We start from the raw sequence: 12,470 nt of genomic DNA, 5'->3' as shown, positions 1-12,470 counted from the left end.
AAACATGTATTATACAAGGCAAGCGGTGGTCTGTGGGGATCTGTGAAGGGACCATTAATATTTTCCTGTGAACTTGTCCTTCGGTAAAGTTATCTGAAGAAAAAAAAAAAACCTGGAATATCTGTACATAGGGCAGATACCTTTACATTTGCTCCCTGACATGAATAAAATCACAAGAATTAAGTTAAGCGATATGGAAACAACATATTTTAATTATTTAATTCATTTACATGGCATTATGTAGGGATAAAAAAAATTGATAGCAGAATTTCTGCTAACCTTTTATGCTAAAACTTACAACTATTTTATGGAAAAATTTAAACATATTATTGACAAAGAAAAATACTACTGTACCTTCTTCTCCAAGCTCTCCTAAACCTAGCGTCACGGGTTTCCATACTAATATTTCTGAAATACTGTCACATGCTGCACATCAACCGCTTGTGATCTTTATCCAAATCTTATTTGCACGTATAATTTTTGAAAACTTATCTCTGAATATGGCCTTTAGCAAACACAGGAAAAATTTGAAAATTGAAACCGACGTGTCTTTCAAGCACATAAGGGCTATGCCAGTCAACTTCCTGCGAACGAGCCAATGAGAATGCTGGGCTTATCCGGTGCTTGAATTGGCCTTTGATTAATATTATACCTCTCGATGTTGCAGTTTGAAGAGTCACAAAAAGCAGTTAGAACAGTGACATGAAGCACTGGAAATAAAGCATATAGATGTAAACTTTGTGATGAAAAGTTTAGACAGCGTAGTCTTTTGAAGCGTCATACATACTGGAGTTTAGACCATTCAAATGTGATGGTTCTAATGTTTGCACACTGTAGTCCTTTGAAGAACAACATGAGAAACCATACTTGCGATAAACTAATTACATGTGGGGTTTGTGATAAAATGTTTGGATAGAGTAGTCATTTGAAGAACTACAGTAGAATCCATACTGGAGATAAACCATTCAAATGCGAATTTTGTGATAAAATGTTTCCACAAAGTAAATATTTAAAAGAAAATACGAGAATGCATACTGGACATAAACCATTCAAATGTGAAGCTTGTGATAAAATGTTTAGTCGGAGTAGTCATTTGAAGAGGCACATGAAAATCCATACTGGAGATAAACCATTCAAATGTGAACATTGTGATAAAATGTTTAGTGAGAGTAGTCATTTGAAGGACCACATGAGAATCCATACTGGAGATAAACCATTCAAATGTGAAGCTTGCAATAAAATGTTTGGACAGAAGACCAGTTTGAAGACTCACGTGAGAATCCATACTGGAGATAAACCATTCAAATGTGTAGCTTGCGATAAAATGTTTAGAGAGAGTTGTCATCTGAAGAGACACATGAAAATCCATACTGGAGATAAACCATTCAAATGTGAAGTTTGTGATAAAATGTTTAGTGAGAGTAGTCATTTGAAGGACCACATGAGAATCCATACTGGAGATAAACCATTCAAATGTGAAGCTTGTGATAAAATGTTTGGACAGAAGGCCAGTTTGATGACTCACATGAGAATCCATACAGGAGATAAACCATTCAAATGTGTAGCTTGCGATAAAATGTTTAGAGAGGGTTGTCATCTTAAGAGACACATGAAAATCCATACTGGAGATAAACTGTTCAAATGCGAAGTTTGTGATAAAATGTTTAGAGAGGGTAGTCATCTGAAGACACACATGAGAATCCATACTGGAGATTAAACATTCAAATGAGAAGTTTATGATAACCCGTATGGAAAAAGAAGTAGCACATGAGGATACATACTGGAGTTAAACCATACAAATGTGAATTTTGTAATAAAATGTTTGCAGAAAGTAAATATTTAAAGAAACATACAAGAATACATACTGGACATAAACCATTACAATGTGAAACTTCCGATAAAATGTTTAGAGAGAGTAGTAATCTGGAGAGACACATGAAAATGCATACTGGAGATAAACCATTCAGATGTGAAGTTTGTGGATTATGGACGTTTCGGCCCAGGACATTTCGCCCCACTTCAATGGACATTTCGCACCATTTCAATGGACATTTCGCCCCACATGGTATATGGACGTTTCGCCCCATGGACGTTTCGGCCCAGGACATTTCGCCCCACATCAATGGAAATATCGGACATTTCTAGAAATTCACAAGCATTACACCATTGTCTTCATCTTACTTTAGGGGCCTGCCGTTAAGATTTAATTTCATGCCCCATAATCCCATCACTGTCCTCCATTTCAATAAAATGTATTTTCCCAATTTTGACATGTAGTAGTCTCCCTTTAAAATCTTTACCCTCTTCTATTCTCTGCCATTGGATTCCTGGACATTGTTCGATCTATTGATTTACGTGATATTAAAACAACTAGTACCAAGAAAAGTAAAGACTGCAAGTCATAGAGCCACTGATAAATTTCCATGCAAACACATGCACGAGCTTCTATACCAAACGATCTGTCGGACAATGCACTTGAAGAATCATAATTTTTATCCTAAAACTCAGATTTTGATATACTAAGATCAAACGTTGTTTATTTATATGTCATTGTTTTTGTCATTAGTGAACGCCATAACATCTGTGCTAAATTGTAATTTCCTTGTCATAAAAGCTTACACGACTTACTCAAAACTCTGGCTGCAGCTTAATTACCTTGATACCACATTAGTAGATTATTTAAATATGAAGATCAAAGAAGTTACCCGGCTGTAATTAAGTCCTATTAACACTTGCTGGGAGCAATAGTGAACGCCAGAACATTTTTTTTCTTTATGGCACCAGACAGATGCACCCCTACATATAAAAAAAAATAAATTTGTTTTATATGTGTATATTTTCCAAAATTTTGTCGGGGTATTTATGTATTTCCCTAGTGTAATCTATAGGGATGTTCATCCTAGTCCGGTTTTTGTCACCTTACTCGAAATCCCTCCCCATAATTTCGAGTTGACCATGGCTAGAGGAAGGGACAGCCACTAAATCAAATTATCCACGTTTTATTATTATATTTTCTTATTGGATACAATCTATCCAATGATAATTTGTCATTGTTTTAATATTTTAAATTTAAATTGGGATTTTTATTTTAAATTTAATTTGGAATTTGGGCAAATAAAGGGTGGATTGTATTTGAACGACAAATAAATCATATTGTTTTGTATGATTGATGGTGTGTGTCGTTTCTCGCATTACCATTATACTGAGACAGGCTGTACTCGAGTGAGGGTGCATACTTTATTTAATTGTACTTCTCCCGACTGGAGCAGGCCGTCTCTTTAACTATTTAGAATAATGCCAAAGAATTCAGATCACAAGGGACACTTAATTATATTTTTGATCATTTTAAAGTAAAATGAAGAACGTAGTGAAATGCTGATGAATTTCTATAAATGTCCGATATTTCCATCAATGTGGGGCGAAATGTCCTGGGCCGAAACGTCCATGGGGCGAAACGTCCATGTACTATGTGGGGCGAAATGTCCATTGAAATGGGGCGAATCCATACTGGAGATTAACTATTCAAATGTGAAGTGTATAATAAAATATTTGGACATAGTAGTTACTGATGAAATGTTTGCACGAAGTAGTCGTTTGAAAAATCACATGAGAATCAATACTGGAGATAAACTATTCAAATGTGAATTTTTTTTGTGATAAAATGTTTGGACAGAGGAGCACTTTGAAGAATCACATGAGAATCCATACCGGTGATAAGCCATTAAAATGTGAAGTTTGTAATAATCTGTTTGGAGATAGAAGTAGCTTGAAGCAGCACATGAGGATACGTACTGGAGTTAAGTTTTTGATAAAATGTTTGGACAAAGGAGTACATTGAAGAATTACATGAGAACACATAATGGAGATAAACCATTCAAATGTGAAGTTTGTGATAAAATGTTTATAGAAAGTAGTCATTTGAAGAATCACATGAGAACACATACTGGAGATAAGCCATTCAAATGCGAAGTTTGTGATAAAATGTTTGCACAAAGTAATTCTTTAAAGAAACATATGAGAATCCATACTGGAGATAAACCATTCAAATGTGAAGCTTGCGATAAAATGTTTAGACAGAGTAGTCATTTGAAGAACCATTTGAGAATCCATACTGGAGATGAACTATTCAAATGTGAAGCTTGTGATAAAATGTTTAGAGAGAGTAGTTATTTGAAGAACCATATGAGAATCCATACTGGAGATCAACCATTTAAATGTGATGTTTGTGATAAAATATTTGGACGGATCAATACTTTGAAAATCCATATGAGGATACATACAGAAACTAAGGCATTCAGATTTGAAGTTTGTAATAAAATGTTTAGAGAAAATTGTATTTGAAGAAACACATGAGAATTCACACTGGAGATATGCAAACAGAATTCAAAGGTGAAGTGCATGATTAAAGGTTTAGACAGTGTTGTGTAAAGAGGCACTAGAGATAAACCATTCACATGTGAAGTTGGTGATTGCATTTTAGGGTAAAATACTGCTATGGAGAACCATAGGAGGATGAATACTGGCAACAAACAATGGAAATATTAAGTTTGTGATAGAATGTTTATACAAAGTTGACATGAAATACATACTGGTAATTAACCATTCAAATGTGCTGTTTATGATCAAATATTTGGGACGGTAGTGCTATGAATTATGACAGGATGGTGTATACTGTTGATAAAGTATTCAGAGGTTTTGGCACAGTACATATTCAACCATAACATGATAATACAGAATGGAGAATAAATATTAAAGGTGTAGTTTTTCACTTTTAGCTTAAAGGCATACAACCTAAGTTTTTCGACTTTTTCTGTTCTTGCAAATGCATGATATTATGAAAAGTATAGTACAAATAATGAGTAATTGCACATCATTCAGCTTCATAAAATGTACAAACATCAGGATTTACCGATATTCCCCGAAGTCGCAGTTTCACATGACGTGTATCAACAAATATGGAAGTCGAGGTAAGCATGTGTATCTCTTTTGATGCAGTTATTGCCTTATTCTTCATATTTCTTTGTCTGTCCTTCTCCTTAGCTCTTTTTTAGTCATGAGCAATCCAGATTAATATAAGTTACAAGAAGTAGGCAAAAAAGGCAATATAATGAAGTATAACGACAAGAAGGGGTTCCTTTAAGGGGTAATTCTTTAACTTCCTATTCCGTATTACTTGTCGTGTTTGTGAGATTGTGTGATATGTTGCAAGATAAAGTAACTAAAAATATGAGAATTCGTATCATTGTAATCAGAACCGCTATTAAAAGATCTCGCTAAAGTCACCTCTTTGGCTCAGAATGAAGTTGATTGTCTTGTAAATTTGCATCACCACCGCAGCCTCCGGCTCATGTATCCGGTGTGATTTGTGCATTTGTTTTTATGCTTCAGTAAAATTAATAATAATAATGTTGTGGGCAAGCTCCATTCTAAATAAATATTCATTTCATGGCTATGTCAGTGTGAAACATACGTTACATTATGAGATAAAAGTATTAGCTTCGAGAAGTGCAATTAAAAATAATTAATAAAATAGCTCCCCCTCTCATTTTACAATTGAAAAACTTGTGATTTTTCTGCCTTTTATCACATATGATTAATTATAGGTTTCAAATAACACTGTAAGTGAATCACTATCTCGGACGTCATCACTTCATACAAGTACTGACAGCCCAGACCAGCATCAAATAAGAGATGTTAGAAGAAGAGGTATTAGAGGAAGTGAGTCTACTAGAAGGGATACAGGAACGGAGTCAAGTAGAAGAAGTACAGGAACGGAGTCAAGTAGAAGAAGTACAGGAAGGGAGTCAGGTAGTAGGGTTAGCAGAAGAGTTCCAAGGCAAAGGAGAGGAAGAGGAAATCAATGAACATCACTTAGCAGGACAAAAGTGGCTACTACAGCTGAAACAAGAGATCATCAGTTCAAGGTAAACATGATTTTTGTTACCCATTACAGTTAGCTTTTGTATTAAAACTTATAAATTTATGATTTATTTTTTGTCTGTTTTTTTTCTTTCTTTTTCATAATGTTGAATTCATTTCTTATAGGAACTGATAGCCAATATGACAAAGGATGGAAAAGATAACCTTTTGGCTTGAATTGCCAAAAACACCCTAACATGGTCTTTGAAGTGACAAATGGCTCATCAATGGAGCAACAAGGATACCATCCAAGACCAGGAGGTGAATCACCAAGTTGGTGCATATGTAGTAACTGCCATGAAATGCCAGCTGATGATGAAAAGCAGTGCTGCAAACAAATAGTGCCAACCTGCTATTCAAGCCTTCCTGTACGTAATTGTTGGGTAAATTGTGTCTTTCTAGTTCTACTTTCCATAAGTCTCGTGACTGTAATCTGTTTCAGTTACCCACTGAGAGTTAACATTTTTGTTATTTATTATTTTGTATTAGTGAATTAAGCAGCTGACTGAAACACTTGTTTACCATTATGTTTGCTTCATTGCATAAACACAAAAATCAATATTTTTCCAAAGAACATTTAATGCTTTTATCTTTTTGGAACATATTTTAATGACAGTTTTTTATATAATTTGTGCAGGATTTTGACCTGGTTGTTTTAGATGAAGTCATGCTCCTTGTTGCAACGGTATAGGCAATTTTGTTCTGACAGCAGAAGAAGACAAAGATTACAACCGGGGGAAAAGGCATGCTGCTTATAGACAATTTATTTTAAGGACTTAACGGATGCCTTGGTGCTGGCAACAGACAAGTCATTCCAAGCTGTTGTGTATTATGATTAAAGGATAAATACCCAGATAGTTTTGGGCAGTACTGTGGCTTTACTCAAGGAAGACATGGGTGATCTTTCCAGTGATATGATGTGTGAATAATAGAATCTATGTTGGGGTTTGCACCAAGAAAAGGAAATCCCAATCAAAGTTTGGGATTTCATTGTCTTGGTACAAACACTGACATAGATTATTTCTCCAAGACAAGGAAATCCCAATCAAAGGTTGGGATTTCATTGTCTTGGTACAAACACTGACATAGAATATTTCTCCAAGACAAGGAAATCCCAATCAAAGGTTGGGATTTCATTGTCTTGGTACAAACACTGACATAGAGTATTTTTCTCACCCAATTTTTCCAATTAAAAGAACCCTGCAAGTTTGTAATATAGTTAGCAGATTCAACCACATATTAGACAAGTACTGTTACTGCCTCTCACTTTATATAAAGTCATCAGGTATTGTACTCTTGTATTAAAATAAGAACAATTACCTAAATATAATCTAACTATATATGCTGCTCTTAGAAAAAGGAAATAAAGAAAAATGTTATAATTGTTACATGCTGGAAGTACTGCACAATAAGCATCTGGAACAATGTGCTGTTGTGTATAGATACAGCACATTGATACAAATATATGAATGAGGGCATTTGGCTGATCTGTTAACACTAATTTCTCAAGTTCATGTATTAGAAAATAGAAAAATAAAAACATTTGATATTATTGCTGTATTATGACATTTAATTGAAGGATGTCATCTAAAAGTAACAATAAGTAATTAATATTTATTACTAGTAACTTTTAACGTTCATCACTTTGGAAAACATTCTGTGGTATGCAATACAATACTGGGTGCATAGTTCTAACTAGGTATATAATGACTTTGAGAAGATTTTGAATTCATAACTTACTTGGAAATTTATATTTTCTGTCCTGGAAATTGGGCAAGTATTGCTGTTACTAGTGTAGTGATACGCTACATGGAAATCTTGTGAAATAGCAAGTACATGAGTTTTCATTTGCAATCACATTGTGATTCATTTTGGGCAGATTCAGATGTTTGAGAAGTTTTGAATATTAAAAAAAACTAGTATGACATAACACATTTCTGGTTGTTGCTGGCTTCTTAGTAGTTCTTGAGAGAATTTGGTTTGTTTTAATTAGTGACATGTATTGCCTGTGGGTCTGGAGTTCTACCCAATAGATCAGCCTCTTGTATATGTATGTGTGTCTGTCTCAAAGTATTTTGTATGGTGTGGTATCAAAATTGGAGAAACTAAGTTGCTTTAAGTTCTTATATATATATATATATATATATATATATATATATATATATATAGTTATATATATAGTTATATATATAAATATACTCCATCACGCAAAGCAGAAGACAAATTTTAAAAGTAGACAGCCAAGCTGAGATAAGAAGAACAACGCTAGCAAAACAGCTAGATTTCTTGGTCACATGGGTGAAAAATTGTCTTATTAGGCATACATCTTAATTTTTAATTGAATTCTTGAACATTAAATATATTAGAGATGTAGTATCTGATTTCAGATATTGATTTCTTGGTAGGATTCTCTTTTGTAGGAACTCATGATTTATTTTAAGTTGTATAAAGCATTTCTTTTGTATTAGCTACCTACCCACTAAAGAATGATTGTATGTATGGCGTTTTTTTAAGAGCAACTGTGAGGAGACCATTTATTAATATTATACTACTGGTATTATACAGAAATTTTTTTTAAAAACATAGGATGAATTGAAGTTGACTAGCATTGTTTTGGGATGCAAAGGATGTAAGGCACAGAAGTTTTGGATGAACACGATTGTATTCTTGCGTGTACACGTTAAATATAATGATAAATAACGTATATTCATATTGAGTTGAGAAAGGAAAACTTATTACAGTGTTTCATGAATACAGATTGGTTTGGAAATATCAACAGAACTACGAATACTAGGATAATATTCTGTCCAGCATAATACTACTCATTAATTATGGCAATTCATTACAGACAAAATGGCTCTGGAAACTTCAATAAAGTTTTTAAGACTGAAATACTAGTCTTTCTAGTTCTGCTCTCCATAAGTCTCATGACTATTATCTGCCTCAATGGCCCATTCAGAGTTAATATTTTTGTTATTTATTATTTAGTATTAGTGAATTAGGCAGCTGATTGAAACACTTGTTTACCATTACAGGGCTCGAATTTAACACAAATTTCTTTGTAGGCAGAAGGACTAGTATATTGAGAAATTTACTAGTCCTGCCAAATCTTTACTAGTCTTGTTCACAAAACAATGTCACACAGCTTTCATGTACGTCTACTGATTCAATTTTAAAGTTCGAACAACCCGCAACAAAACTGGATGTTTTCTGTGTGTTTGTTTTTGCGAATTGCCTACACCAGTTGCATCACATGATGTTTCTTTCCTCGTCATAATTCGGCCATTCCCTGTCTTTTGTCCATTTCTTCAGAAATTTTCCATTAAGCTTTTCCCTATCATAAGAATTATTCCGCATCATTCTCATTCAACTTTTGCTTCTTTTCCTGTGGCTGAACACCTTCTATCAAATGCTACATTTTGCCTGTTTTATAAGGAGGCAATTTTGCCTTGTTTTGAAATACGAGATGTTATAGTATAGCTGACGCAAGTTATTTAAAGCAAGAAAAGGAATTGCACGTGTCTTTTATATAAGAAAGTCAGAGCAAGAAGCACATTTCAAAACACGTGTCTTTGCCCCCTCCCACAATTAAATGGCCTCTCCCTAACAAAGACTTAACTTCAGCAGATGTTCTTTATGATCAAAGCAGTGGCTATTGTAAACACTGTTATAAAATATCAACATCAAAAGATAGTGTTAGTTTCAGCTTGGAAAAAGTGTGTTCCCATCAAACGAAGCCATCTGACACTCGGCACTTTGTGTTTAACAGCTCCAATTACAGTATTATAAGTCGTAAGTTTGGTAATTGTTCTTAATTAATCGAACCTCATTGTATTGTTGAAATTAACAATAAGGTGGAAAATTTTCAAATCTTAGATGCCCATGATCAGAGATTTTAATTCCCAACAAATATACGGCATTATGCTTGGATATCTCATCATAGAAAAAGTAGTTGTATGGAAAGGATGTGCCAATAACGTAATCGTAATAAATTGATCAAATTCTTATAATTATTTCGATGGAAATGTAAAATATGTAGTTTCCTGTTTGTGACTGTTGGAGCATTTGGGTAGTGAGCAAAAAAAACCAAAAAAACTGGAACAAAAAAACCATACAAACTAATTTCTTTGAATAGCTTTTGCCATGTTCTTTTGTGTGGTATACCACTTTGTTGTTTGTTACTGTGGTTGAGTGAACAAGGTGTGATAACACGTCATGTTTTCATTTAATTCGTTATCAGATAAAGTAGGATCAATTAGCAAACTTCCGTTGCTAATGACGTGACCATAATTTGCGCTGTTAAATGAAATGCACAAAATCGGATGGATTCTTGTTATAGAAACAAGGCAGAAATTGACTTCATCTTCTCATGCTAATATTTTATGACTGTTTACAATGGCCACTGCTTTGATTCTTCAGAACATCTGCTGAGTCAAGTCTTTGTTAGGGAATGGTGTAAACAAACGCTGACTATTGATAACCGAAACTTACTAGTCCATCTTAATCTTTTGGCATTTTATAGAAGAAAAGATGTGATTCATGCATGTGCCTGTGTTATAAGGAGATGTTTTAGTGAAAAATAGTTCAGTTGGGACATCTAATTTGGAATGATGTTTATGTAGTGTTTGACAAAAACCACCATTGTAGGTTGGATGTGTATAAAGTCAGCCATTTCCAGTGTATACACGGGAATATGCATGTGGTCAGTTTCATCTTTTCTAGCATTATTTATTTCTCGGATTTTTTTGTTTTGTATAGTCATTTGCATGAAATCAAATATAGTAGAAGAATTCAAATGTGAATCATATAAATGTTATATATTTCCTTTGCCGTTCATAGTTGTCAAGGTAATTATGTCAAATCTAGTTGTATGTGTCACATGATGTATATATTTGTAAGTTTCTTGATTACTGTATCTACATTGAGTAAATGTTACAAATGGTTTTAATGATACTCAGTACGTCAGTAGACTACAAATTTGTTTATAATGGTGATTGCCTTTTGACCTCTGTTGTTTAAGAGTTGTATTGTCATATTGTATACACCTTTTGTGTTGCAAACATTTAATTACAAGCTATAAAATATCAAAAATACAAACTAATTTGAGTTGTTTTGTATTCATTATATTTTAATTTATGCTACCATCTCTCCCCACCCCTCTTATTTTTCTATGTTCAGGAGATATTTGCCAATATTTTGAGAAATTTCATTCTGGATATGCCATAAATGGGTAAGAAAAAAATCACAATAAAAGTTAAGCAAAAACTACATTTCCTACAAACATTCAAAGCATACTTCTGAAAATTATATGCCATGATTTGGAATACATTATTAGAAGTAAATATGTCTGGTTCTCGGGTCATAGTAATAGATGTTTCTGTTGCTTTGGTCAAGGAAGCAAATATGTCATGCTCAAAGATCCTGGAAGTGCATAAACCTGATTCTAATGTCCAGGAAGTACATACCTCTGATGCTCAGATTTCGGAAGCACATATATTGGTGCTTAGTCTAGGACATACAAAAGTCTGTTCAGAGCAAAGGTCCAGGTACTATGTATGTCCTGTGATAAGTTCAAGGAACTACATACACCAAGTGTTACTCTGCAAAGTGCATATAACTGGTGCTAAGGTCCAGGAAGCACATAGATCTGGTTTTAAGGTTCAATAAGCACATAATCTTGTGCTAAGGTCAAGGAAGCATATAGTCTGGTGCTCCGGTCTAGGAAGTACATGTGTGGAGCTAATGTCCAGGAAGCACGAACATCTGATTCTAAGGTCTAGGAAGCGTGTACATCTTGTGCTAAGGTCAAGGAAGTACATATGTCTGGAGCTAAGTTCTAGGAAATACATATGCCTAGTGATAAGGTCCAGGAAGTACACAAATCTGGTGCTAATGTCCAGGAATTACATACCTCCTGTGCTCCGGTCTAGGAAGTACATACACCTAGTGGTAAATTTTAGGATATACATATGTCTGGTTCTAAGGTAGTGGAATTAAATACATATGGTGTTTATTTATAGGAAGTATGTACATCTGGTGTGAAGATCCTGCTCACTGATCACTAATTGATGAAGCAGCTTGACAAACTTTGGTAATTCAGCTAGCTTCCATTTTGTGGCCGATTTTAGGATGTGATTTGCACTCCCGGAGTTGTTGTTTGTTCACGTGCGTGTAATTTTTCCGTTGTTGACCAGATCTCTGACGTGCTCTTTAACCAGTGGATACAATCTTGTATCAAAGTAGGTGTGGAACTTTCTTTCGCAGGCATGCGAGTCTTTGTTATCGGTGATGGGAAGTAGTTGGTTTAGTCTTTCTTGGTGGGTGTCAACGTCTGTTTTTTGTACAAGACCATTTGAACCAAACACTAGATCAAGAACTTCCAGGCGATTTTCTAATGGAAACACAATTATATCTTCCATTTGTCTGTTTGAACTTTACTTTAGATGACGAGTACAAAGAACGTATGTGCTATAAGGCAAACAGCGTTTTATAGCGGTTTTGAATGTCAATTCCTCATATGTGCCGATAGCACTGGACAACAAATTTTTACA

General features: G+C 34.3%; 1 protein-coding gene and 1 long non-coding RNA gene across 3 annotated transcripts; both read left to right on the top strand.

Moving 5' to 3' along the window:
- Positions 1–672: 672 nt before the first annotated feature.
- On the top strand, positions 673–1,981 carry LOC149784095 (uncharacterized). Its single transcript, XM_089932181.1, has one exon. The coding sequence runs from the start codon at positions 989–991 to the stop codon at positions 1,715–1,717; it is 729 nt and encodes a 242-aa protein (XP_089788307.1). The 5' UTR covers positions 673–988; the 3' UTR covers positions 1,718–1,981.
- Positions 1,982–4,836: 2,855 nt separating this feature from the next.
- Positions 4,837–11,010, top strand: LOC149784094 (uncharacterized). Of its 2 annotated transcripts, XR_016413740.1 has the most exons (4): positions 4,837–4,967; positions 5,604–5,924; positions 6,046–6,287; positions 6,557–11,010. It is a non-coding gene; the product is annotated as an uncharacterized LOC149784094 (long non-coding RNA). The 2 variants fall into 2 exon arrangements; XR_016413739.1 differs by having other exon boundaries at positions 6,046–11,010.
- Positions 11,011–12,470: the final 1,460 nt, after the last annotated feature.

The sequence above is a fragment of the Sinohyriopsis cumingii genome, chromosome 14 (assembly GCF_028554795.1).
Source record: "Sinohyriopsis cumingii isolate HCF-2022 chromosome 14, ASM2855479v2, whole genome shotgun sequence".
Classification (NCBI taxonomy): domain Eukaryota; kingdom Metazoa; phylum Mollusca; class Bivalvia; order Unionida; family Unionidae; genus Sinohyriopsis; species Sinohyriopsis cumingii.
This window is presented reverse-complemented; position numbering and strand designations above follow the sequence as displayed.